General features: G+C 37.3%; 1 protein-coding gene across 1 annotated transcript in view; it reads right to left on the reverse strand.

Annotated features, from left to right (window-relative positions):
* The window catches only part of LOC311170879 (solute carrier organic anion transporter family member 4C1-like), a gene marked incomplete at its 5' end in the record, with an annotated part of 56727 nt that overhangs the window by 21888 nt on the left and 7452 nt on the right, over positions 1 to 27387 (reverse strand). Inside the window, one exon of the mRNA XM_084233363.1 lies at positions 5198 to 5377. Within this exon, the coding sequence (XP_084089489.1) occupies positions 5198 to 5377 (180 nt within the window). The remainder of the gene's footprint in view (positions 1 to 5197; positions 5378 to 27387) is intronic.

The following is a 27387-nucleotide window of genomic DNA, read 5'->3' on the forward strand; positions in this document are numbered from 1 at the left end:
ATTAACCTGACTCAGTTCTCTCAGATTTTAAAAATTTTGCTGTATTCTATTTTTGTAAAAGAAAAATTGCATACATCTATATACTAGTATATTGCCACATTTGGGTTTTTTTTTAAATTAATTGCCGAGATTCTCACACTATACCAAAGTACAATATACCACAGTCAAAGTTAAACATATATCTCTAGCAAAAATAACTTCAGTACTAAACCAAATCGCCAAAGTAAAGGTCATCCAAGATGATCTGTAAGCATTAAGAATTTTTACTGATCTGTCACCTTCCTTAATTTATACTATAAAGGTATTTTAAAACATAAAAAATATTTTAGTAAAAAAGTTTAAGTACAAAATATATAAATAATTAAGTGAATATATGTAAAGGATTCATGCTCAAAAAGTGTTATAAATAAAGGTATATGATTAATCATACAAAAATATTGAAAAATGTTACCTCAATATAAAAAAAATAAAAGTACAGTTAACACAGCTTAGAAAAAAATACAAGATTAATAATGCTAGAAATGAGTGGTTCTCAAATTATTTTTGGTGACAGGCTTTTTCTTTTTTTATTATTTAAATAATTTCAAATTGGGTTTAGACTGATATGTTTGTAAAAATACCTTCAAGTTTTGTATAATTATACAACTTATCTTCATATGGGGACATACACTGAGTAGCACTGTTTAAATCAACAGCTTTTTCTTGCATTCAGCAATTATTCCATACTTAGCTATAAAGACTGCTTTGTTTATATTCATAAATATATTTAGAAAAGAAATATACCAGGAAAGCAAAAACAATAAATTTCATATGACACCAAGATTACAAATTCTGGCCATGGTGGACTAGTGTATCCTACCAAATTTCCTAGTAAGAATTTTTTTAAACAGTAAGATTAATCTTTTTAAATCTGTTTAAAGTAAAAAAAAGAAATTAGGGGAGGATCATTAAGTCAAGATTCTGGGAAAGAGAGAATAATTTGGGATTGATCTTTTTCATTAAGAATAACAGCCCAAATGCCCAAAAATAGATGACTGGATCAAGAAGATGTGGTACATATATACCATGGAATATTACTCAGCATTCAAAAAAGATAAACACATGCAATTTGCAGCAACATGGATGTCGCTGGAAGGGATCATGCTCAGCGAAATAAGCCAAAAAGAAAAAGAAAAATACCGGATGGTCTCACTCATAGCAGGAATCCAGAAAATTTAAATAAGGGACCAGGAAAATGAATAACTATAAGAAAGTGAAAATCAAAATCAACAAAAAACTATGAACCAGAGACACTTTTTGGGGGGTGGGGGCCGGGAGGGGAGGGATTGGGGTCAGAATGGGGCATGTGCAGTTGTATGGGGGAATATAAAAATAAAATTTATTATTAAAAAAAAAAACCTAAAAATGGAAAAAAAAATAAAATAAATAAAATAAAATAAAGATGAAATAAAAAAAAAAGAATATTTATTGAATATACAAGAGGCATCAAGAGAGTTAGCAGTACTTGGCTAATCTCTAAGAAGTAGGAAAATAAAAATTCCAGTCAGGACCCTAAGTGGGAGCATTAATTTGGCACCTGGGAGGATGATTTAGAAATAAACTTGCACGCAGAGTTAAGAACAGCCTTGTTCCAAATAAATTCAACCCTTGAAATTAGATAAAAATCATCTCAGAATGCAGTGTTGCCAAGTATGCTAGAGATTGGGAAATTATTAAAAGACACATAGATAGGGTTTGGGTGGAAAATTTCAAAACTATAAAATATACATGTAAATATTTATATGAAGGGGAATCATATTACTCAGATGAGCATGAGTATTATTAACCTGGAAAATACATCATTAAATCAGTAAACATTTGTAAAGAAGCACAGAAAGAAAATATAGAAGAATAAGAAACAAAGACTATTTTTAAAAAAGATCCAGTTTTGTATATGTAATTGGAGAGGAAGTGGGTCAGAAGTTTTATTTTAATAACAAAATATCACAAAACCAAAAAAAACCCATTTAGCAAATATATTCATTAAGTCATATAAATCCAAAATAGGCTTAATATAAAAGCATTTTGTACCTAGACATACATCATAGTAAAGGAAACTGATAAAGATAAAATACAAAGTGAAAAAAATATAATTTGGGGAGAGTGGAAAAGACTTCTTAACAGAAAGAAAATTAAAACTCGAGTCATCTATTTCAGCAGAAATATTCAACAGTAAAAAATTCATTTTTAGATTAAATAAAAAAAAATTTTAGAAAAGAGAAAAGAATTCATCACAAGTTAAATGATCCCAGATTGAAGTTCTTTGGTGCAGAGTGAAAAAGTACAATAAAAAGGTAAACACATTGGTAAATGTGGATGAGTATTTTTAAGTAAGACAATAATTTAAAGAATGCAAACGTGTAAGAGATTAAAGTACACAGAAATAATTGAATGCTGAGGGAAGAATAAGTGAAGTCAAGTGTTCCAAAACCTCTAATAACCAGTAATACAGTAAAAGTATCAATATTAGAATTTCGCAATATCAATTGTGTACCTATTATAAAATTAGGAAGTTATTAGAGGAAATATAAAAAGGGAAGAAAAAAAGAGCAACAAATAATAGTAGAGAATAATTAGAAAGCACATACTAAAAGAATAAAATAAACATTAAATGAATTTAAAAGACAAAGATTATCAACACAATGAAAATATCAAAATAAATGTAAACAAGGTGAATGGCATAGAAAAGGCTGAGGATAGAGCTATTGTAGTAACCACTTTTTTCCTTCATTCTCACAGGTAGAATTTTTTTTTAATATTTATTTATTTATGCATATAAGAGCTGGGGGACAGGCCAGAGGTCCGTGGGGGGCGGGGAGGATTCAGCAGAGACAGAGTAGGGAACAGAACAGGCAGATTGACCGAGGTACACTGCTGAGGGGAGCAGCAGGTGAGTCAGGAGAGGTCTTCTGCGCCATGTGGGTTGCTCCCTGGCCGGCCAGGTATTGAACTAGTGTTGCAGAGGCTGCGAACAGCTTCAAAGATTGTGTCTTAACTCCTTGTGCCAGCCACCAGAGAGGCCCCCACAGGTAGAATATTTTGACTGCTTTCATTTTGCCCATTTTTGCCTTGCTAAACATAGACTGTGTTTCACATAATGTTTGCTACCAGTAATAAAATACTATTTTAAAAGAATGGAAGATCTCAAAAATGGGGCAAGTTTCAAATATGAAAAGCATATGTATAGAAGAATTTCTTTCAACAAAACCTAATTATGCAATGAAAAATAGTGAGTATCAGAAATGGGAAAAAATTTTTAAGATGGTATAATTAAGAAAAGAGTACATACTTTCCTTAATAGAAAAATTAAAGGGATCAAAGTAAATAAGTTTCCACTTTTGTTCTTTTTCCATACTTTCAAAAATTATCATTCATTCCAACAGCATAGAGAAGTGTTAACATTGCAGGCCTGGTGCCTGATCTCTAAAAAGTCTTGCTTTAAGGCTGGCTCTTAGTTGGCATCTGCGGTCTTAACTGTATGGAGAGATGCCACCTCCCTAACTAATAAGGGTGGTTCATTGTGCCTAAAATGTTTGTACAAATGGTATGGTACTATTGAAGACCTATATTCCTTCTAGATGCCTGCAACTTTGGTACATGTAAGGCAGAGATTTCCTATATGTTCAATCCCCAATAAATCCTTTGGCAATGAATCACTAATGAACTTAGAAGGTAGAAAACACTTCACACATTCTGTCACAACTCACTATTGGAGACATTAATTGTGATCGCCACAGCTTCACCAGGAGGGATAGGACTCCTGGAAGTATGTACTTGGTTTTGTCTGTACCTTTTCCCTTTGCTGATTTTGCTTTACCCTTAAGCTGTAATAAATCAATTGTGCACATGATTACATGCTGAGTCCAATGATCCTAGAAAATTAAGTCTGGGATGGTCTTGTGGGCCTTCACCCACAATTATGCATGTTACTAAAACATAAAGATTAAAACTGTATTATGACTATAGATCAGAGAGGACCAGGAAGGAAGTCTGTAGACTAGAAGAGTGAAAAGAAGTTATTTAGCAGAGCAAAATAAAAACATTGTTTAATTAGACATTGTAAATGTAGAACTTGTACAGATCAGCCTGAACTTGTAGAAAGAGTGTCAGAAACAGAGAAAATATGGAGATTCCAGTGCAAAACAGTAGAGAAAACAGGTAAAAATGTAGTGGTTTCCATATTGAGGGTGAGCCTCTGTAGAACACACTTGACTTATACTATGACAACAGGTTCTTGGTACAGACTGAATGTTTTTGTCCCAAATTCATATATTGAAATCTAATCCCCAATGTGATGGCATTTGGAGGACCTCAGCAACATTATTAGGTTGTGAGGGTAGAGTTCTAATAAATAAGATTAATTTCCTTAGAAGAAGAAGCCTCAAAGAGCTCCCTCATTTTTTCTGCCAACTGAGGTCACAGCAAAAAAATGTCTATGAATGAGAATGAGCCCTCACCACACAATAAATCTCTGTGCACCCTGATGTTGGAAGTCTCCAAGATGTGAGCAGTATATTTCTATTGTTTACAGATTAACCTGTCTATAATATCCTGCTATTGTAATTCAAATGAACCAAGCAATCCCTTACATTAGAATAATAGACTAAGAAAATGAAAACTCATATGCAAATAAATTCAAATTAATAGTCTAGTCAGTTTTACCTTACAGGAACATCAGAGAAGGAATTTAAGGACAACTTATACTACACCAAGAACTAGATGACAAAGGAAAAAAATCAAAACAAAGGGGTGAGCTTGAAATGGAGAATGACAGTTTCTAGATAATAGATATTGTGGTTTCTTTTGTTGACTCTAGTCACATCCACGAATGATATAATAAATCACAGAATGGCAGAACTTGAGCTCCACACCCTGTGCAAATTAGCCTAGAAGTCAAGCATTCCCCACAGCATACTTCTTCAACAATTCTTCTGGGAAGGCTGTCATGCCCAGAACAGGAAATAAAGCAGGTTGTCAACAAAACTCATAACCACATTCACCTGACAGTCATAATGTCAGCAAATAATAAAAAACAATATTGCATTTATCTAAAGAAATCATTAAGATTTTAATAAATGTATGTTATTCTTTACTTAGAGATTAAATAATCAGTAAGAAGAAATAATAATGAGATACTTATATAATAGAGCAAACTTACCTATATAAAGAGAAGATTTGTGTGTAGGTACAGAATCATCAAGAAAGGCTGTTCCCAGGGTATAGAGAGGAGTTCCTCCTGTTCCCAGCAACAACTGTCCCAAGATGAAGACATACAAGTAGCTAGAAAGTGAAGAACTTGAAGAAGCACAACTGGTACTATTCCTTGTTAAGCAAGTGTCTTTAGGAGAAAAAAATAAAATTGTGAATTTACAGAAATTTAGTTAATAATTTAAATATCTAACAAATTATACTTGTCTGGCATAACCTTTATTATTTCCCAACCACTTTACTTTGATATTTAAACTAATAATATATATCACTGAAGAAAATGTATGAGATATTGTCAGGGGGAAAAGGATGTCCTAAAACAATATTACCGATATTACTGTCAAAATTCTAAAATAAAGAACAAAACTAAGAATCATTTTAAGAATCGAAATAAATTTCCAAGTAAATTAACGTAAACAACATTAAACAACGTGGTGCCAGGGAGGATCGTTTTAAGATTTCAGAGCCCCTCCTCAGATTTGACTGTTCAGGCAGAGTGACTCACATAACTTAAGAAACCTGTTTTACTCATTATAGCACCAATTTACTTGAAAGGATACAATTCGGAAATAACCAGAAGGAAGACATGCTTAGGGTAAGATATGGGGGATGACTATAGAGCTTCAGAAGCAGGAAGTTGCTGAGTCTGCTGCTTGCATTCTGTTGATTGCTGGAGCTGAATGTTCCTGTGGTGTGCTGCTTGCCCATGGTAGCAGCTATGGCTATCTTGACCCCCTTCCCAAACAATAAAGTCTCTGATGGATGGGGTAACAAGCTCCCACATACAAAATGTTTAAAACCTTACCATTGCTGCTATTCGGGGCTCCGACTTTTGGCAGCTATCCCACTGGGCCCACCAGTGTGACAATTAAATCTCTGTCCCTCCACCTCTGCGTGCTGTGCTGCCTGATTTCTCTGGGAAATTGCCCTAACACTTCCACGCTCTCCTAGGCTCACTAGTCTCCCCAAATCCACATGTGTTCAGCAAACTGGAGGCTCTCTGAACCTGTTCCTTTTTGGTTTTTAATGGAGACCTGTGGTGACGGGATGGGCACAGAGCAGGTTTTCTATGACCTGAGCAGATGGGTTAAAGGAGGAGTCCTGGAGCCCTCAGTAGCTTTTCAGGCTTTTATTGGGATTTACCAGGTATACGGCAGGCAGGGGTGCTGGGGTGCCACGAGGGTGGTAGGCCTCCTGGGCCCTGTGAGTCCTCACTTTCTGGGTTCTCTGGGGTTCTCTTTGCAACAGGGTGGTCCCCAGGAAAGGGGGAGATTCCCTGCCCCACCCAAGGGAGGATGGAGCTGAGCAGGAAGGGGAGAAGCTGAAGAAGAGACTAAGGAAGGAAGCAAGATGGAGCCAGGAGACCTGGAGGAGGCGCATGGAGCCTAGAGACACGTAAAGAAACTGCGCTTGTCTTTTGGTCGTGGACTGGGTGACACAGATGTGGGTGAGACCTGTGGGGAGGTGACAATGGCAGCTTTTATCTTGATGTTGATTTTGCTCTTTTCCTTCCGGGCTTGTCCAGTTGTTTGTGACCCTTTTCTGTGGGTCCCCACTGAAAGATACTTTAGACTTGTAGCAGGCTTTGGGGCCTTGTTCTGGGCCGATCCCATATGGATGGACTTTTACCCACGAGGGGATGGGTAACTTTGGGTGCTTCATTTAGAAACTAGACTCTTTGCCTTACCTGTATTGTTTCCTAGTTTTATTAAAGATCCTTCCCATTAGTCTCATGTGTTTTGTGTTGATGCGGCGAATGGCCGAACCCATTTAGAATAGGCAGGTTTGCGGGGTTTGGGCTGCCCCTCTCCCTGCCCTATAACATCTTGGGGCCTCTGCTTCCTCCTTCTAGTCTCTTTCGCTAGGCTAGGATCCCTGTGATGCTGCTCTTATAATCCCAATCACAGCCCAGGTGTACGCACCTACATAGGCCCACACCCTACTCCAGGTGCTCACCATCAGCAATTCAAGCATTCATGAATTGCTTCAGGCATGCATTCAGGACCACAGGGATCCATCATCAATCCTAATGGTGGGAGGGCACAAAAGCCTGACAGTTCATTTACCCTACAAGACCTTATTACATAGGTGTTAAAAAAAAAGAGGGAGGGTAATAGGCCCAAAATGGCATCTGCTAAGTCTATCAAAACTTAACTTCTAACCTAAGTGCAGTTATACCCTCCCCTAGCAATGCAGCCTTAAAGGACCAGTCTAGAATGTTTTGGTGAACTTGTAAAAAGTGAAATTTCTGTGTTTGGAAATTGGCCAAAATAAAGAATAGGTCCCAAATGGAATCTTTTATGCCAAATCCTACCAAAACTAACTGCATTTTCAGCCTCTCCTCAAAAAGGATTTTTTAACAAAAGGATCTAAAGTTTCCTTTAACAAAAGGATCTTATGTAAATTATTAAAGCAATAATTTACATAAGATTCCCTGGCATTCCCCTAAGAGAAGATGACTTTGAAATAGTCTTTCTTTCTTGTCTCACCCTCTTTCTGACCTTGAAAAACTTGCTATTTATTGGCCTTTTCTTCTTGCTAGATGGGATACTGCCCACATTCATGAATTGCTTCAGGCAAGGTTACCCTTCTTTAGGGGAATGCAAGGGTGAGGCATTTTTATTATGCAGATCACTTGCCCTTTGATAGGAACTGGCTAGGATTACAATTCTGGGAGGGGTGGAAACTGTAATTAAGTTAAAAACTTAAATCTTGGCCTGGAGACTTGAAGGTGGTAAGGGTGACTCCATTTTAGGTCTACTATTTCTTCTTTAATAACACCCATGAGGTAAATCCTTCCATCCCCCAAAGACCAGTTAATCTGCCATACTGACCCCTATTATAACCCATAGATAAGTTACCTAAGCCTAAAGTATTCTTTGTTTGACTTGCTTGTCTTGCCTATAAAAATCTTTTTCATTTTGGAGCCCTTAGGAGCCCTTTCTATTTACTGGAAAGGTGCTGTCTGATTTACAAATTGCTCAACAAAGTTAATTAAATCTTTAATTTATTAAATTTCTGTTGTTTAACACAGGCACCGTTGATGAGATCATTGCTACCAGTACTAGCTCCATTTCCAGCCACTTGAATCTCCTAAGAGGTTGGAGGTGTGGGGTGAGATCTAGAAAGTTCAACCCTCTGAATACAGGTTAGCCCCAGGGTTTATTGATGGCCAGTCCTCACCCTCAGGCAATCACTCAGAGTGATCAGGGGATCACCTTGATCACTCTCTACACTTGAGGAAATGTCAAGGTTTGGGGGCTTGTGAGTGAGGAACCTTGGAATATAGACCAAGGATGAAATCTACTGCTTATAAATCACAAATTCCATAAGTCTGGGAACATGACAGTAACACACCTTTGATTATGTTATATTTGCAAAAGGAATTCTGCAGAGTAACTGAAGGTTCTTAACCAGTTGAGTTTGAATTAGTCAGAAAGATTATTTGGTTGTTGACTCTAAATGTTAGGGGGAAAGGATGTTCTGAGCTAATCCCATACAGGCTTTGTGGACTCCACTCCCACTCCAGACTAAAGCAGTCAGGACATTGGGAAAGACAAATCCTGTCACCACCAAATCCTGTCAGCTGGCAGGGACCTGAGGGTGGAGTTAAGCAGACAGGTTGGGTATAAAAACCAAACACGTGGGCCTTGGGGTCTCTCGCTCTGTCGCTCTCAGAGCGCCATTTGGGATTCCTGATCGGTGGATCGGGTAGGACGCATTTAAAACTTTGTCTCCCACTCTCCCTGAGCTGTACATTTCCTCATTTCCCCTTCCCTCGTAAATAAACCTTTTACTAACCTTTCGCGTGTGCCTGCGAGTATTGGTAAGTCCCTTTAAGTGTGCGGGTGAGGACCCACAGTCAGGCACCCCGTTTTGTATCGGGGCTGCCCTATAACATAAACACATGACCCCCTTGCAAGCATACGTTTTTTTCTGGCTAGCAGCATAAGTCAAAGAAATATCTGGGCCTCCTTGGTGGTGCAAGGGGTTAAGCACTGCACTATAAAGCAACCCACAGCCTGTGCAGCACAAGTTCAATTCCCGACCTGCCCGGGAGAAACCCACATGGCCCAGGAGACCTCTCCTGACTAGCCCTCTGCCCCCTCAGCAGTGTACTTCTGTCAATCTGCCTGTTCTGTTCCCCACTGTCTCTGGTGAATCCTCTCAACCCTGGCATCTCTGGCCTATACCCCAGTTCTTGTATGCATAAATAAATAAATCTTAAAAAAAAAAAAGAAAGAAAAATATCTAAAATTAAGAAGGATTCTATGAGCCATTGCTGCTTTTGAAAATGGAGGACTGGGCCTCCCTGGTGGCGCAGGCAGTTGAGCGCCGCACTGTGAAGCTGTTCACAGCCTCTGCACCACGGGTTTGATCCTGGCCAGCCGGTGAGAATCCCACATAATGTGGCAGACCTCTCCAGTCTCGCCGCAGCTCTCCTCAGCAGTGTGTTTCATCAGTTTGCCTGTTCTGTTCCCTTCTGTCTCTGGTGAATCCTCTCACCCTTCTGCGCATCTGGCTTGTACCCCAGCACTTGTATAAATAATATAAATCTTTAAAAAAAAAAAGAAAATGGAGGACTGTATGTCAAAGAATATGGAATTTTCTAAAGCTTCCAGCAGCCTCCGTTGTCAATCATCTGTGAAAGGTGGATCACAGTTCCACCCAAGAAACAGCTATTTCCAACAGTTTAATTATCTTGGGAAAGGATTCTTCTCTAGAATCTCAAATAAGAATGCAACCAGCTAACACCCTGAGTTTGAGATTCTGTGCAGATGATCCAGCTGTGATGTCTCTAACTCTGGACTCTGTCTGGCTAATACCTCTTGTGGTATTTCAAGTCATTAAGCTGCTAATATTATGTAGAAGCAAAAATGAATAAAAACATATTACAAAAAGCTGCTCAAGTAATAATTTGCTCATTCAAAAGTGAATAACCAAATAAGAAAAGCAAATGACATGGCAGAACAGTCTCAAGAAAAATGTTGCTATGCTAGAAACTTAAAAATTACTATACTACTATACTTTGAAAAAGGTGATGAAAACAACTGCCTCTTAAATTCAAAAGCTGGAAACTGGGATTCTAAGAGCTCATAAATATGGTAAAGGAAGGAAAGGGAAAAAAAAAAACCAAACCCAAAACCAGACAGAAAGAACTCAGGAGAGAAATGAAATAATAATAATAATAATAATAATAATAATAAAAGACCATGGAGTAAGTCACATCATAATGGGAAAAGAGTCTGATACTAAACGAAATTAAATGAACAAAAAAGACTTAAATGATTAGTGAGAATATTATGAGATTCAAAGGAAATCAATCATATAAATAATCAACCAAGACAGAAAAAAAAAAACATATTCAAAAGTAAAATTTAGAGGAAACTATCCTGAAAAAAATGAACACTGATCTATAATTTAAAAGGGCAAAGCACATCACAGGAAAATTTGATGCTGAAGTTTCAGAGATACTCCTTTGTAAAGTCAGTGGATTTTAAAATGAAGTAAGATTTCTTTGGACAGTTGTGGGGGCGGGGAGATAGTCATTTAAGCCGAGAGAAATCAACACCTATCTGGCATTAGACTTCTCTAAAGCAACATTAATCCCATAGAGATGCCTCAAGGATCTTGAAAGTTCAATGTAACAAATGATTAAATTGCATCTACTGTAACACAGATTTTAAAAATACAGATGTATCTATTCTGAGTTTTATGGTAATGTTAGTTGAGGAAACTATTTGAACCTGGAACTTCAACTTCTAATGGGAAATCAAAAACTGACAAAATGCAAATGCTTTCAATTTATTTAAAAGCATGTGATTTGACAATACACCACAAGAGGGAGTGCCTAAACTGTTTATGAACAAGGAGAGTTGCCAATATAATTAAGTCTTAGAAATTTGTTTTATGAACAAATCAGAGGCCAGTCCTGCCCACTAACATTTGCAGGCCCTAAAGCAAAACCGCAAAATAGCAAAAAACAACAAACAAACAAACAAACAAAACCCAAAACAAGAACAACAACAACAAAAAAACGCATGCCAGAATATTTAGAAGTTAAATATCAAGCTTAGGCCAATGTAGGCCAAGCCCCACACAGGTCCACAGTCTGATCTGTCCCAGGCTAAAAAAGGCCATGTTGTCCTCTGGGCCCATCCTGTAGCCAGAGGTTGGACAGGAATACTGTCATCTGAGATGGGATTAAACTCCCCCAGCCATGCCTTCTTCTTGATGGTATTTCCAGGACATGCCCAAGTCTCTGAAGCACCATAGTCTTCAGAGGAATATAACCCTCCTAATTTCTCACATCAGGTCCTTTGAGGTAGTTAACACCAAACAAAGGCAACCTTATTTCTCCCTCTCCAGGGAGTGACTACAATTTTCTGCCTCTAACCCCATTCCTATCTCCTAGCCAGTTCAGAAAAAGCATTGCTACTTTTGTTTAACCTTGACAATTCCCAAACCTAAACAGCACCTTCTGTCCTGAAGAGTGGAACTCACTCTACATCCCTTTTCTCTAAATGTCTGTTCACTTATCCTGTTACAATCTTTCAAAAACTTTTCTTAGAAAACTTTAAAGAGAAAAACTAAGTTTGGGTTTCAGTGTCTGTGATGTGGCTTCCTCTAGGCACTGGGCTCAAGGCAGGACATTTTTTTCCATACCTAATGGCAGCTGTTGGCAGAGGAACTGAGTGAACAGCAAGAACGGTTCTTCCTGAAGCAAGGGGTGGCACTCTAAAGCCCTGCTTTCCCTTGCCTGCAACAACTGAGGCAGGATAAGTCAGGTGGCAACAGGGCCTTCTTGGGTTGCTTCATAAAAATAGAGAGGGTGGGATGGGAAGAAAAAGCACAAGGGATTTCAAAGACAACTCTATCTTTGCAGTAGCCAAGAAGGTAAGAGGGCCTTTTTCCCACACAACCAACCTGGCTGACTTGCTCTCAGATGGAACCTCACTGAGTCAATAGAAGAATCAGTTATTTACATAATTTGGGATGTGTAGTCAAAATATCTGTAAGAATTTCGGACTATCGGACTATCGTAAGAACATATAAAAGGACAAAAAAACCTTATAAATTAAGTCAATATCTTTATCTTTTCTTAAATACAAATCCCTTACCTAACTAGTTATAAAAGTCATTGTAAGAAAAACAGAATCGAATACCATGAATAGAACCAATTCCATGAATAAGAATGACCACAAATGTATAAAGGATTCTTAAAACATCAGAAAATTCTATGTACAATTTTATACCAAGAGATTTGAAAATATTTTAAAATAAAAATATTAGCTATAAATTACATAAAATTTAAATGAAACTGTTATTTCAGAGTAAACTGAAATGTGAATCAAAAATCTGTCTTCTGAAATTAATTTATCTAAAGTGTCTTTTGTGAAGAGTTTATATTGAAGAGCAAACAATGAATCCTTGTGCATTATTTTAAATTATCCAGTTAAAAAAGTGTATCAGCAGGATACAGAAAAAAGGGATAAATAAGTCAAATTTAATACTTTTTATGGAAACCCTGCAAGAACTGTAGTTATGTGGAAATCCTCAAAGAGTGTGGCCATAGGCAGAGGGGCACAGCAAATTTCACATCAGTCTGGTGAGGCGCACATGAAGGGAGGCAAACATTACACCCTCTTTCTTCTCAACAAGACAATACTCATTGGCTGATCTTCAACTAGAAGCCAGGGGACAAAAGTGCCAGGTGGATAGAGTTAATGGGGCCTAATCTGTTGTGGTACACAATTTGGAGTTTGTTAACCATACTTCTTTTGCTGCAAACGTATTTTTTGGTCAGAGTGATGTTATATAAAATCTGATAACAAATAAGGCACTTTGTAAATCAAGTAAGGTTGGGTATTGGTAGAAGCACTGCAGATAATGAAAACAAATCCATATCTAGTATAGCTATCTCAGGAGAGAACATTTGAGTTGCCTTGGGGGATAATGGTTGCCCTGAGGAATATTATGGACTAGAAGATTTCAGGGACAGAGATGGTAAATCAGGCATTTCTTTACATGGGATGATTCCACAAGCCTGTCATGGCTAGGGGAAAAACACAGGTTGACAATCATTGAACCGACTCTCTTCTTGATTTGTGTCCTTCCACAAAGGATGCCCTTAAATGAAGATTAATGAATGACGAAAACATCCTTAAAATCTGGGTCCATGCCAACAGGCATGCTGCACATCTCTCAGCTGGAACTCCATGTACCTTATAAACAACATTTGTGTTTGTTTTTTCCAAGCTTCTGTCAGCTTATTTATTAGTGCTGTCAACAAATGAATATATAGACCTGTGTACCACCTACCTCTCTCCTTCTATCAAAAGTGAAATTTCTACTTATCATTGCCTTTTAGGGACATGCCTGACTGGGGCTATTATTCGAAAGCCATCTACTTTCAGTGAGGCCTGCTCACCTTGCAAAAACATCGGTAAGCCAGTCTATGCTTTTTTTCTCTTCTATTATCCAGTTACAGAGAACTCTCTGTGAAGTCCTTATAAGGTCCCCAGTTTTTTACACTGAGGCCATGTTAATGTCTGCCAATAATGATAACCCTTCTCCATCTGAAAAGAGGAAAGGGCAAGGGAGTAAAAACCAGGAGCATAGTTAAGAGATGCTTGTCCAAACCTATTCTTATCTACCACTTCATTTAACAATGAATGCTACTTCACATGACTAATTACAATTTGTTACAGTTACAAAGCACAATTCATGATATGAACTATGATAGTTCAGGTCACAAGGTATCATAATCATTTCTTGTGTAACATACCAGTTTCTAAGAGCAGCCCAAATTGCTTTTAAAACAGACAACAGTGTCAGCAGATGAAAGCATGTTCTAATTATAAAAATATAGGGAACTTCCCTGTGATTTCCCCAAAGAGACTTGTCAGAAGCTTCCTACACATGTCATAAACACTGTCTGCACTCACTTCAGAATTTCGTCATGTTCCAGTTCCAGCTCAAATGGGAAAGCCATATGCACTACCAAGTAAATGGGTTGGAGTAATGTACACAAGTGAGGTAGATGATATCTCTACAATTCCAAAAGGTACACCAAGAGCTGTGCAAATGCAGTGTGCAAGGTACACAGTGGATATTGCACCACGGCCCAAGCCACAGGGTCTCTAGAAACTGTTAGAGTAGCCCCTTAACATTTTGGGGCTTTTATCTTCAGGGATGCATATGCCTTACTGAGGCATTAAAATACCTCAAGTCACCAAGTTCAATTAGCATAAACCTGCTACCATGAAGCTCAGCATGATAAATCTGTGAGTAGCAAAATGTTCATGCTACCCCCATATAGACCACAGTTTCACAAGCTTGCCTCTATTAACATTTGGGGCCAGATACTTCTTTGTTTTAGGGGCCTTTCCTGTGTACTGTAAGATATTGACCAGTGTCCCTAACCTATACACACTTGATGACAGTGGAAGCCCTAACTCCAGAATAATAAACAAAATGTCTCCAGAAATGGAAAACTGGTCTCAGTTGAAAAATCACTGCTCTAGAACATATTATGACAAAGAGCAAGAGGATGTATGTAGTACTGAGATAATAATAGTGTACCCTTGTACCACCATAGAAAAGTAAACCATGCTGGGCCTCCCTGGTGGTGCAAGGGGTTAAGCCCCGCACTGTGAAGCAAACCGCAGCCTCTGCAGCACAAGTTCGATCCCCGGCCGGCCAGGGAGAAACCCATATGGTGAAGCAGACCTCTCCTGTCTCACCCGCTGCTCCCCTCAGCAGTGTATTTCTGTCGTCTGCCTGTTCTGTTCCCCACTCTGTCTCTGGTGAATCCTCTCACCCCCTGCATCTCTGGCCTGTACCCCAGCTCTGGTATGCATAAATAAATGAATCTTTAAAAATAAATAAATAAAAACCATCAAAATCTTTAAAAAAAAAAAAAAAAAAAAAAAAAAGAAAAGTAAACCATGCTGATTATCTTTGCAACTGAGAAGTGAAAGAAACATCTGCTAGATATTTCTACATATAAGATGTTGTGGGCTATGCTGATTTACTACCAAAAAGGTATCAAATCCAGGATCCTGGCTGTAATTTTTTTTTAAAGATTTATTTTTTATTTATACAATAGCTGGGGTACAGGCCAGAGGCACAGGAGGGTAAGAGGATTCACCAAGACAGAGTGGGGAGCAGAACAGGCACACAGACTGAAAGCACTGCTGAGGGGAGCAGTGGGCAAGACAAGAGAGGTCTGCTGCGCCATGTGGGAATCTCTGTGGCTGGCTGGGAATCGAACCCGTGCTGCAAGGCTGCAGACAGCTTCTCAGCGCTGCACTCAACCTGCTGTGCCACTGGGGAGGCCCGCTGTCTGTAATTTTTATCACCATCTGATTATATTATGATCATTCTCATTTTCTATGACTTTGTTGTGCATTTACAGCAAATACGTGAAAACAAGTCAGGATATAGAGTAGAATCACCATCACCCATAGATCTTTCAAGTCTTTAGCAGTGTCATTAAATTCCATACTTCCCTTAAGGATACTGTGTTACTTCTGGTTTACTGTATTATTCAGGGTCTTCTACTTAGTTGTTCCTCTATCACCTGTCAATCTGCAGGTCAAGCAGTTAATATTGGGATTCTGCTGGCTCACCTATATCAAGATCCTAATGTTATGGATACATCTCCATGAAAGGGGGGGAGGAGCAGCAAAAGGCTACCATTTCCCCCACCCTCACTTACATGCATCAGCCTTGCACTACAACTCCCAGCAAGCCACAGACCAGACTTCTTGAGTAAGAGTACAAAGAGTGACTTGGAGAAGACACATGAAGTAAGGATCATAGAGACAATTAGAAAAGATACATGGCTGAGAAATATGTAAAGAGTCTGTTCCTGGTCCTTGGCAGAGACAATGGCAGCCATTATCTGGACTTCATGTTGGATTATGTGGTATATTTTGAATTTGAGTCTCTCCTGTTCTAGCTCTCTGTGAGTTGCCTAACCTTTACCTTGTGGTTCCTTCCAGAAGGTGTCTTAGACTTGTGGCAAGCTTTCTAGCCTCAGAAGCACTATTCCTTGAAATCCTTTCTTCTCTCTCTTCTTATGCATACAACCCTATTAAAAATCTTTCACACTAAGAATATGCCTCCTTTGCTTTTTTTGCATGAGGATGGTAGGACCTCTTTTAGAGCACATACTCTTTGTATTTTGGTATTTTGCTCCCTAGGTACCCCTTGGTAGATACTAACATTTTAAGGCTGGTAAATAACTACAGCATGGGAATCTGCAATTACTGTGCAACAGAGCAGCTTTGGGTTAACTCATACCATTGGACCTCCTAAGTCCTCTTTTACCAATGGACCATAGCAATATTCAAGAACTCCAGAGATCATTTCATATTCATTAAAACTAAAAGGTTTCAGGGTGGGTTTAGGGGAAGAAAAACATAGCCCTGGCCATATTGTAAAGTGTATCAGAGATCCATCCAGTTTCCCTATCAATAATGAGCTTAGAATCTATGAACTCACTTAGGTCTGGGAACTGGCGAGGATTTGGGAAACCCTATTATTTGATTAAGATTGGTTTTCACCCAAGAAATACTGAATTTCTTAACATAAGGGTCACATCAGTCTCAGAAATTGTTTCAGTAATTGCATCAACACTCTTTGAAGGTTACCACAGTCATTTGGTTTCTATCTCCCAGGATTTAGATGGCAAATGAATATGTGTATTCATACACAAAATATGTATCATACAGGTCTTTTTGAATATATGTAAAATTAAGGGTTACTATAAAAAGATAAGATTAAATTAGATTTCACAGCAAAAAAGCCCTGGATGTTAATTCAATTTATTAAGCATTTACTGAGTAGTTAACATAAACCAAGCATATTTTAGCTACTAAAAGATGAACTGTTATGACCCCTATATGCCACAAAAAATTAGGATGTAGTAACAAAGGTAATTGATATTATAAAATTTAACACCTCACAAATACCAATATGTTCTAAATATTATTATAGTAATGAAAATGAAATTAGGAAGAAATGCTGAAAAAATTGAAATCATGAGGATATTAACAGATTAATATGGAAAAAAGATAGCTAAATAGATTAAACAATGTAGTAAGTGAAATTTAAAAACCACATTAGGTCTTGGGAATCAGTTTGATGTAATCAAAATTCTATCACCAAAAAATGTATCCTAGAAAATAACATCTTTAACAAGAACAAAAGTAGCACTATTCTATTCTATTAGGTATCACCCACACTTTTTACTACCCTGAGTCCATAGGAAAAAAGTCCAGATAAAAGATAATATAGGGCCTCCCTTTATTATAGGGCCTTTATATAAGGTCTCCCTGGTGGCACAAGGGATTAAGACGCAACCTATGAGGCTATCTGCAGTCACTGCAGCCTGAGTTCGATCCCTGGCCAAGGTGCTTCCCACATGGTGCAGCAGACCTCTCCCGACTCGCCCGCTGCTCTCCTCAGCAGTGTATTTCAGTCAATTTGCCTGTCTGTTCCCCTCTCTGTCTCTGGTGAATCCTCTCACCACCTCCCCACCCCACACACATACACACCTCTGGCCTGTAGCCCCAGTTCTCGTATGCAAAATAAATAAACCTTTTTTAAAAAAAAAGAAACATCCCATATAACTTTGTAGGACACTGCCTTTCTGATCTCTTCCAATAAGCCATTATTAGTGACAACAGTAACATTTTTTGTGACCAGTGGATCTTTTCTGAATATTCTAAGTGGGATGAAAGGTAATAGAAAGCATAGAATTTTATAACTGGAAGAAGCAAGAGTTCTGCATTCAGATCAGGTAAACAACAGAATTTAGTAGGTCTTTGAGTAGTAAAGATCAATAAAACAGACTTGGCAAGGAACAAATCAAGGTGATGGCACCCCCATTCATGATACCACAGAAAGAATTATAGTCATACCACCCAAATACTTTAATTGGAAAATGTAGCTTTGAGAAAAGTACCAAAAGCCATGATTCTTCCATTAGTCTGATTGATTTAATTTGACTTAATTAAGTCCAGAGAGAAGAAAGGAGTAAAGAAAGTACCAAATTATTTCACTCATATGTAGAATATAAAGAACTACACAAAAACAGACAAAATGAAACCAAAACAAATCTTTGAAATTTGGCTGTAAAACTGAGTTTGGGGGTGCGGGGATCAATGGACTGTGGTGGGGTTACTGGTGGAGGTTATTTTGATGGTGGATGAGGTGTGGAAATATTCATTAAAGACATGTGAATCTATACCCCTAAAAAAAAAAAAAACAGGTACAGTATTATAAGTCAACATAGCTGTGGGTCTGCTAATCCTAAGCGGCCTGTTTGGCACCGTTTTTGTTACCTACAGTTCTACATTCCCTTACAAGGTCAAAACTGCCCGGGAAATCAGTTATAGGAACCCAGCCCTACAAGGTATCTTTCAAATCAATCAAGAGCAGAAAGCTTGATCACCCTGGGAAGGCTATGCATCAAGAGGTATGACCTGTATGACCCTGTATGACCTGGAACACCACTGACTGATGTACTTATGACAAGGGACAGCAGGAGCTGATCAGTGGAACACCTTGTTGATAAGACTGAAACCATGGCTGGGGATCTAGGGTTTGACCTCAATTACAATACCAAGTTATCAATCAGGTGAGAAGTGCCTGGAGGGCAGACTCACAACCCCAGATACTACAGATGACAGAGCACGTTTTCTAGTTTAACTCCTCCTTTGATTTTTGTTCTCCTTCCCCACACAACTGATGCTGTATAATTATTCTATCAACAAAAAGGACAGGATCTTGCTCTTTGGGCAGATCCTGCATCTTACAGCTTGCTCCAGAACTCCCGTTTGTCACTGCAGTGTTGTCAATGGAACACATAGCCTCAAAATTTTTTTAAAAATTTTTGAAATAGCTGTACAACAAGCTGTACAACTAGCAAGTAAACCACCAGCCTCTTCTAAGAGTGATTATGACTGAATGAATATTAAAATAGGAGCCTCCCTTGTGGTACTGTTAGGGGGAAATGATGCTCTACAACAGTACAACAGGTTAAGATGAAGTACTATGAAACTATCCACAGCCACCACAGCACGAGTTCAATCCTGGACCAGGGAGGTGACCCACATTGTGCAGCAGACTCTCCTGTCTCGCCTGCTGCTCCCCTCAGCAGTGTATTTTCAGTAGTTCTGCCTGTTCTGTTCCCCACTCTGTCTCTGGTGAATCCTCTCATCCCCCACATCTCTGGCCTGCACCCCAGCTCTTGTATGCATAAATAAATCTTACAATGTAGATACTAAAATAACCCTTAGTTTGCAAATTTCTATTAGGAAACTCTAGAATAACAATTTCCAAGCATCCAGGGAATATATTCTCCATTTGCATTCTTCAAATGTAGCCAAAGATAACAAAAAAGAATACATAAAGAATAAAGAATTATGAAGCCCCTCCAAGAAGAGGTAGGATTTATTCAAGGGAAAAGACTAACATCTTCTCTAGTACAATTTCAGTATTTCTCTGAACAAGTGTTAACCTATTTTAATTTCATTGTAGCCAGAAAAGCTAATCTCTATGCCTTTAATTCTTTTAAATCTTATCTGAATTTGCTTTATGGCCCAGTCTACCTCGATATATGTTGTGTGGGCACTTGAAAAGAAAGCGCATGAATGAAAAATGTCTGCTGCCTTAAACCACTGATATCTTGGGGTTATTTATTACTAAAGTGAAATCAAATCTATCCAAATGGAAGGTTAAATGCCCCTTATTCAGTTATAGACAATTTCTTTATCAGATGTTATATTTCCCCAAGCATTTTGCAAATGCTGGGGACACAAGGATAACTGAAACACAGAGGACTCCCTTTCCCCATTTCTCCTCTGAATACAATTAAAACCCTGTACATAATACATATAAAAAAATAAGACATATCTGAATTGAATAGAAGAAAAAAGGTTGGCTATTGATACAGAAACCAAGGGAGAGCAATATGGTAAGTGCCCTGGGTACATTTTTGTTCTCATATATCCCATATTTAGAGCCAAATGAACCAGCAACCCAGATATGCCAAAGGGCACAGACTATTGAAAAAACAAAACAAAACAAAAAACCCTGATGTTTCTAACCACAAAACCAAGAAAAGAGTCATAAGTCAAGGTAGAAAAATATAAGCAAAAATGACTCTACTCTACTTAAACACCATAAAGAAAACTGGGGATCCCAACCACAATTACACCCACATCCACCCTATGTACAGGCTATACCAAGGTGCCCCAGTTACGTATACAAGGGTGTCAGAGAAGGTTGGAAGGGATCTAGGGTTTTCATCTCCACCAAGAGGTAACAACTCTACTCCTGGTGCCAGTGGAGACCTTACTATCTCCACAGCACCTACTCCTCTTTCTGCTAGTGAGTTGGAATAAGAGGAACATAATGAAGGGTCAGGACATTCACCACTGTCCAGGGGTAACAAGGTCATACTGCTCAAGGTGTTGTCAGTGGCAGCCACAAGGGGAATAGTCTCAAGTCACTTCTACTTCTCCCAGATAAGGTGATATTATTGGAGTTCTAGTGGAGATTCTTACCTGTCACAACAACCAACAGTAACAAGGAGGCTGTCTCCTTCTTAGGTGTTGTCTAGGATAAGAAGGAAATTGGACTTTTCTTCCAACTGTCAAAAGCCATGGCAGCACCCACCCCATCTCAAACCATTCATAGCAGTGGGGGGCAAAGCAGCTAAACACATTTCAAAAAATCCAGAGTCTAACAATATAATACCAAGACAATGATTGTAGTGCCCAAAACAAACACTCAACAGTTCTCCAAAGAAACATTTTCAAAACACTATAGAAAAATCAAAATGGGGCCTCCCTGGTGGCGCAAGGGGTTAGGCATAGCACTGTGAAGCTATCCTCAGCCTCTGTAGCATAAGTTTGATTCCAGGCCAGCCAGGGAGCTACCTGCATGGAGCAGCAGACCTCTCTTGACTCACCTGCTAATCCCCTCAGCAGTGTATTTCAGTAGATCCACTTGTTCTGTTCCCCACTTTCTCTCTCTGGTGAATCCTCCCACCCCCACTTTCTCTGGCCTGCACCCCAGTGTTTGTATGCATAAATAAATAAAAATAAATATTAAAAAAAGCACTACAAATTAGATAATATTTGTAAACCACTGATCTAACAAAGAGCTGTACTCAGAATACATAAACCACTATCAAAACCCAACTAAACAATAAACAATCCATTAGAAAATGGATAAAAGACACAGGCAGACATTATGCCAAGGAGGATAAACACATGGTAAATGAGGAAAAGCGAAGATGATCAACATCTTTACCCATTACAGAAATGCAAATTAAAACACCAGTAAGATTTCATTGTAACCTGTGAGACTGGCTGAAATAAAAACAATGGTTACAAATGCTGACCAGGATGGAAAAAAACCTGAATCACTGAAACACTGCTGATGGGAATACAAAATCGTACTTTAGAAAACAGTTTTACAGTTTCTTAAAAATCTAAACATAGGACTATCATATGACCCAGTAGTTTTACTCCTAGGAATCTACCCCAAAGAAATGAAAACTATGTTGACACAAAAATCTATGCAGAAATGTCCATAACTTATTTGGACTAGACAGTAAACTGAGTCAAACCACATTTCCTTTAGTACGAATGATTAAATAAGCTATGGCACACAAATACCATGAAATGCTTACTAATTAGCAATAAAAAAGAATGAACAATTACTAAATAAAACCCTAATGAGTCTTTAGAAAATTAATCTGAGTAGAAAAAAATCAATTACGAATGTTAAATACTATATAATTACCAAAATAGAGCAAAATCTTTAAACACAAAATGTTTACATTGAGGTAATATACAATACAAAACTTTTAAAATATAAATATCCAACTCTATGAAAAAGTTTAAAATAGTAATTGGAATGCTAAGAATAAGAATGTTTGCAGGCTACAAACTATGCAAAATGCTAATATTAATTCCACCTAAAAATAAAAACAATAAATGGCAGTTAATTAAAACAATTATAAAATGAAATAACTTGAAAGCATAAGTATTCCAAAGTTGTCTTTGTTAATATCAAACAATGTCCAATATATATTCTAAATTAAAAAAATTGATATCCCTAAATCCAAAACCTCTTTTCCTTAAAGGATGCATTTGAATGTAGATGAGTAAATGCAATACAGATGCATGAATGTTAGTAAGAGCATGTGGGTGGGCATGAGTGTGCATGAATGTGTTCTAAGTACTGTGTAAGAATACAATCCCGAAAACAGCCCTAGTTAAAACTCTTTTAACTTGTTACTTTAAAAGTCTTTAGTCAGACTTTGAGGTATGTCAATATCAAATGAACCATTATTGAAATACTTTTATTCATATTTTATAACTTCCATGGCCAATATCTAAACAAATCAAGAAAGGTAGTTTATTTTTTGCATTAATATAAATGTTCCTTAATTATCAATGAATATTATGATTCAATGCTGCTATTTAATGAACACCTATGACAAACTTGGTACTGTAGGTGCATAAGCTCCTATGAAGAAGCAGTTATCATTATCGTCATTTAAAGCTGTAGAAACTTGTCCAGGGTCACAGAGCTCTATTACAGTATTCAAGCAAAAATTTAAACTCAGTTTTACCTAGTGCTGATAGACTGCTGCATGCTTGCACTCAATGTAATGTGATAACATTCAAATAAAGAGAAAACAAACACTGAAATACACATTGACTAATAAAAGCATTTTAATGCAGTGACTAAGAAAACAGATTTTCCTCATTTCTTTTCTTGCCACAAACCACATTTTCACCAACCTTTTCGAGGGAGTACAAAATGCATTGCTTAATCATTATCTCCCACGTTCTATCTGGTTAAACACTTGAAAACCCTACCAGATTTCCTTTTTATTTTATGCATAAAGATAAATCAGGGAAACCACTATTAAGTCTATGAAATAATCCTGACATTTTAGCTCCACCTTACAAGTATCGTAAATAATTTAGTGAAATCAATATTTTATCGGGTGATCAAGACCAAAAAGAAGACTGGAGTATCAAAGTATTTCATTACTTTATCTATTTATGCTTCTCACATTAGCTTCCTTTTCCATGCTGCAACTTTTTCAGATCTCAAGTCTAAAGGAAAGAGGCTGTTATGGCAAATAATTTTTGACTCTGATACACAATTCCCCCCAATTCTGTGATACATAAATAAATAAATAAATAAATAAATAAATAAATAAATGGAAAGTATGTCCCATTATTCTTTGACCCCCAAGTTAATGGAAAATAATGACAGAGAATTCCAAACTGACTTTATCTGCCACAAAGCATGTGGTCCTAATATGCCTCTATTGAAGGGATCTATTCATTCACTAACATATAGGACACCTCAACGAACATTCCTTGAGCACCTACTATATCTTACATGCTGTTCAAGGTGCTGGCCATAATGAAGCTTTTTATTCAACAAGGACTTTCAAAATCACATAGACATATGACAGCAGACTGTTGATTTTCTAAAGCCATTAAATAAAGGGAAACACTAACTTGTGAAGGGAAGGCAAAGTGAGCAGTGGAAGCAGGGTAAAAAGGACAAGCAAAACAATGGAGACCCTTGCTCAGTAAATTCAGAACTCACATATCATGTTCTCTAACTAAAGAGTCACAAAGTGCATTCAATTTTCATGATGCAATAGAGACACCATTTTAACTTTCATTTTTTCCCCCCAAACTCACTGAACCACAGAACACATTTTTAAGTTAACTTAGCACCTTCAAGAAATGGGGTTTGCAGGTCATACTTTGGAAAATACTACCACAGTTTTCTCCTGCTCAAGGTCATGGATTTCTTAATTAACTCTCAGCAAATTATAGCTGTGAGTTTGTGATAATCTCATTGATAACTGCTTTCCTACTTATTTTTATCTGTGAATTCCTTCTATTTTCAAAGCTACAGTTACATGAATTTCAACAAACTGGCAATGTTCAAGTACCAAGTTTTCCATGATGGTTGTGAAAATCCTATTTTAAAAACAGATATATTTTAAAGCAATAATCCTGACATAAAAGAAACCTTTTTATGTCCACAATTTAAACTACAAACTAATTAAACACTAAACCAGACATGAATCCCCCAAATTGATAAAATAACCTGAGCAATTTTTTCTACAGAGTCACTGAATCAGGATCTCCAAGAGGATTAAATAAGGGCAGCAACTATGCAGGATAATTCACATACACTAAGAAGTCTGGGGAAGACAGTAGTGCCTCTGATAATAAAAACTTATAGTTTCACATCTGGAGCATTGGTGATGTCTAACTTAGCTCTACCTCTTTTGTTGTGTATATTACATTTAAAAGTCTATTTGAATCACTGGTTTTATTACACCAGTATATCTTCTAAACTAAGAAATCGCATCTCCTCTTTATTCCTTTCAGTTACAATGAAACCAAAATAAGAAAAATGAAATCTATTTCCATAAGGAAGAAGAAATGTCAAGAAAGGCAAATACTCAGAGACCAAGCAAAAATGAAGCATCTTGTATTGAATTTGTGGTTAAAAAACTCTTAATATTTTTACAGGATAAAATACAAGATACTAACTCACAATAAATTCAATTTTGAGTACCTCTCTAATCATTTTCCTAATGCAACTTTTAAAAGTAGTCACCCCGCATACAAGTTCTTTGGTATAGAACTCTCCCTGAAGTACTTATCTAAATCAGTATAAATTTACTGAGGCAAATGGAAAGTGGTGAGACACCTTTTTTTGAGAGAAATGGATGGAAAGAAAAATAGTAAGACAATATAACCTAGGAAAAGTCACACAATTAGTGCATAAAGAAAAAGAGTATTATTGAATTTAGTAATTACTCCTCTACAATTCCAATGTAATTGATAATGGTTCTCCTCTAAAAGTTTTAAACAATCTCAAAAAAATTATTTGCTTAACCACTCATCCAAAAGGAATTAAAAAGTGCTGAGATGAAAACAAAATATTACCTAAGCTAAGCAACTGTTTATTACTATTTTTAACTATTTAAAAATTGTATGAAAATAGTGCTCATTCTGGGCCTCCCCCGGTGGCGCAGCAGTTGAGCGCTGGGCTGCAGAAGCTGCCCACAGCCTCTGCAGCGCCAATTTGATCCCCAGCTGTCTGCGAGGGTACCACATGGCGCGCAGACCTCTCCTGCTGCGCGCTGCTCCCCATCAGCAGTGTATTTCGTCAGTCTGCCTGTTCTGTTCCTTGCTCTGGCTCTGGTGAATTCTCTCACCCTCCTGTGCTTCTGACTATACCCAGTGCTTGTATAAATAAATAAATAAATCTTTTTTTTAAAAAAAAATAGTGCTCATTCTATGCTAAATATAGCAAAAAATGAGATCAAATGATTTCCTTGGAAATATTTTATGACAGTTTGGTTAACATATGTAAAAAATTGCCTTCAGATGCATTGTTTATCTTGTTTTTTAATTGTTCCTCTTTTTGTATCTAACACAAAACTTTCTTTTGATAAATCTTACCTGTTAATTATCTCTAACCCTTATGTCTTATAAAAGTTGTCCCCTAAAAAAATACTTTCATACTTATTTATTTTTACAGAACAAAAGAAAATTCAAACTACTTCTAAACACCTATTTCTACTCATCTTTCATGTTATCCAAGTTAATTGTATTTTATGTTCTATTTCCATCTACTTACTAACTCTATTACATTACTTTAATCTTCTCCTACAGAAATTATCTCAAACTTAGTTTCCCTCAAACTTAGACAACAGCAACAAAAATACACACAAGGGAATATATTAATTTTCTCAATGTCAATTTCAAATAAAATTACATGATTTCAATTAATAAGAGGATTTCTTAATGTTATGCCCATTAGGCTACTTAAGTGATGCTGTTACCTAAGGAGACTGGAACTTTCCCTGCATCTAATTTATTTACAGGAAACTTTTAGCTCATTTGTTTTCCTTTTCCCACTTAAAATTTTCAGTTTCTTCTATACTCTCCATAGAACTGGACAAATAATTCAGATTTTTGGTAATAAGATCCCACATTTGCAAAAGTGAACTAATTTCACTTGAACAGACAAGTTATTATTATTATTATTTTTAAGATTTATTTATTTATTTATACAAGCACTGGGTATAGTCAGAAGCATGGGAGGGTGAGAGAATTCACCAGGGCCAGAGCGGGGAGCAGGGAAGGCAGAAGGACCGAAGTACACTGTTGAGGGGAGCAGCGGGTGGCAGGAGAGGTCTGTGCGCCATGTGGGGCCCTCCTCCGGTGGCCAGGAGCAGCCGGGGATCGAACCCGCGCTGCAGAGGCTGCGGGCAGCTTTGCAACCCAGCATTCAACCGCTGTGCCACGGGGGAGGCCCCAAGTTATTATGTTTTAAAGAAAATACATACCATTATAACTGACTGTTTGGTATTGGGAAAGGAAGGGCTTAAATTCATCCAAAAGAATGTTTTTATTTGATGTTGTTAATAAACTTTCTATGAGGAATAAAAATTTGAAGAATGTTAAAGCATAAAAGGTAGTATTAATTTTAGTTTTTCTTGACCAGCTATGAAATAGCTTTAAATTCATTGCACCTCTTATCCTAAGGTGGGGCACTGTTAAAAAAGGGATTTACAATTTCTAATATTCCTTCTGTCTCTAAATGTCTGGGTTCCTTTAGATATAAATTGCCGCTTGAGTCCTAAATTTTGTTATGTTACATTGTAAACACCTACACATACACACTAACATACCACAATGACATTTCTATTAAAGAAAATTTTCAGTGAAAAAAAGAACCCAACATTTTCTTGACTATGGGAGAGTAATTGGTATATCCCTTTGTAAAAGTTAAGTGTGACATTTTCTTTCAAAAATTATCATAAGGAATCGCTTCAAACCTAGTGTCAGCATTTCCAGGAATGAAGAATAAAGAATTATTTGCACATTAACATAAACATGTATGTTCAAAGACCTGTTTTGTAATATAAGACATGTATCAATAATATGCAGTTCATACTACTAAGTCCAAACCTGAATTCTTGATTTCCATTTTCAATCCTGCTCTACCTAGTCTACATTTTATTTTAGTAGAAGTTGCCCCTGTTGATCAAAT

Source organism: Talpa europaea, assembly GCF_964194135.1.
Source record: "Talpa europaea genome assembly, chromosome: 5".
Taxonomy (NCBI): Eukaryota; Metazoa; Chordata; class Mammalia; order Eulipotyphla; family Talpidae; genus Talpa; species Talpa europaea.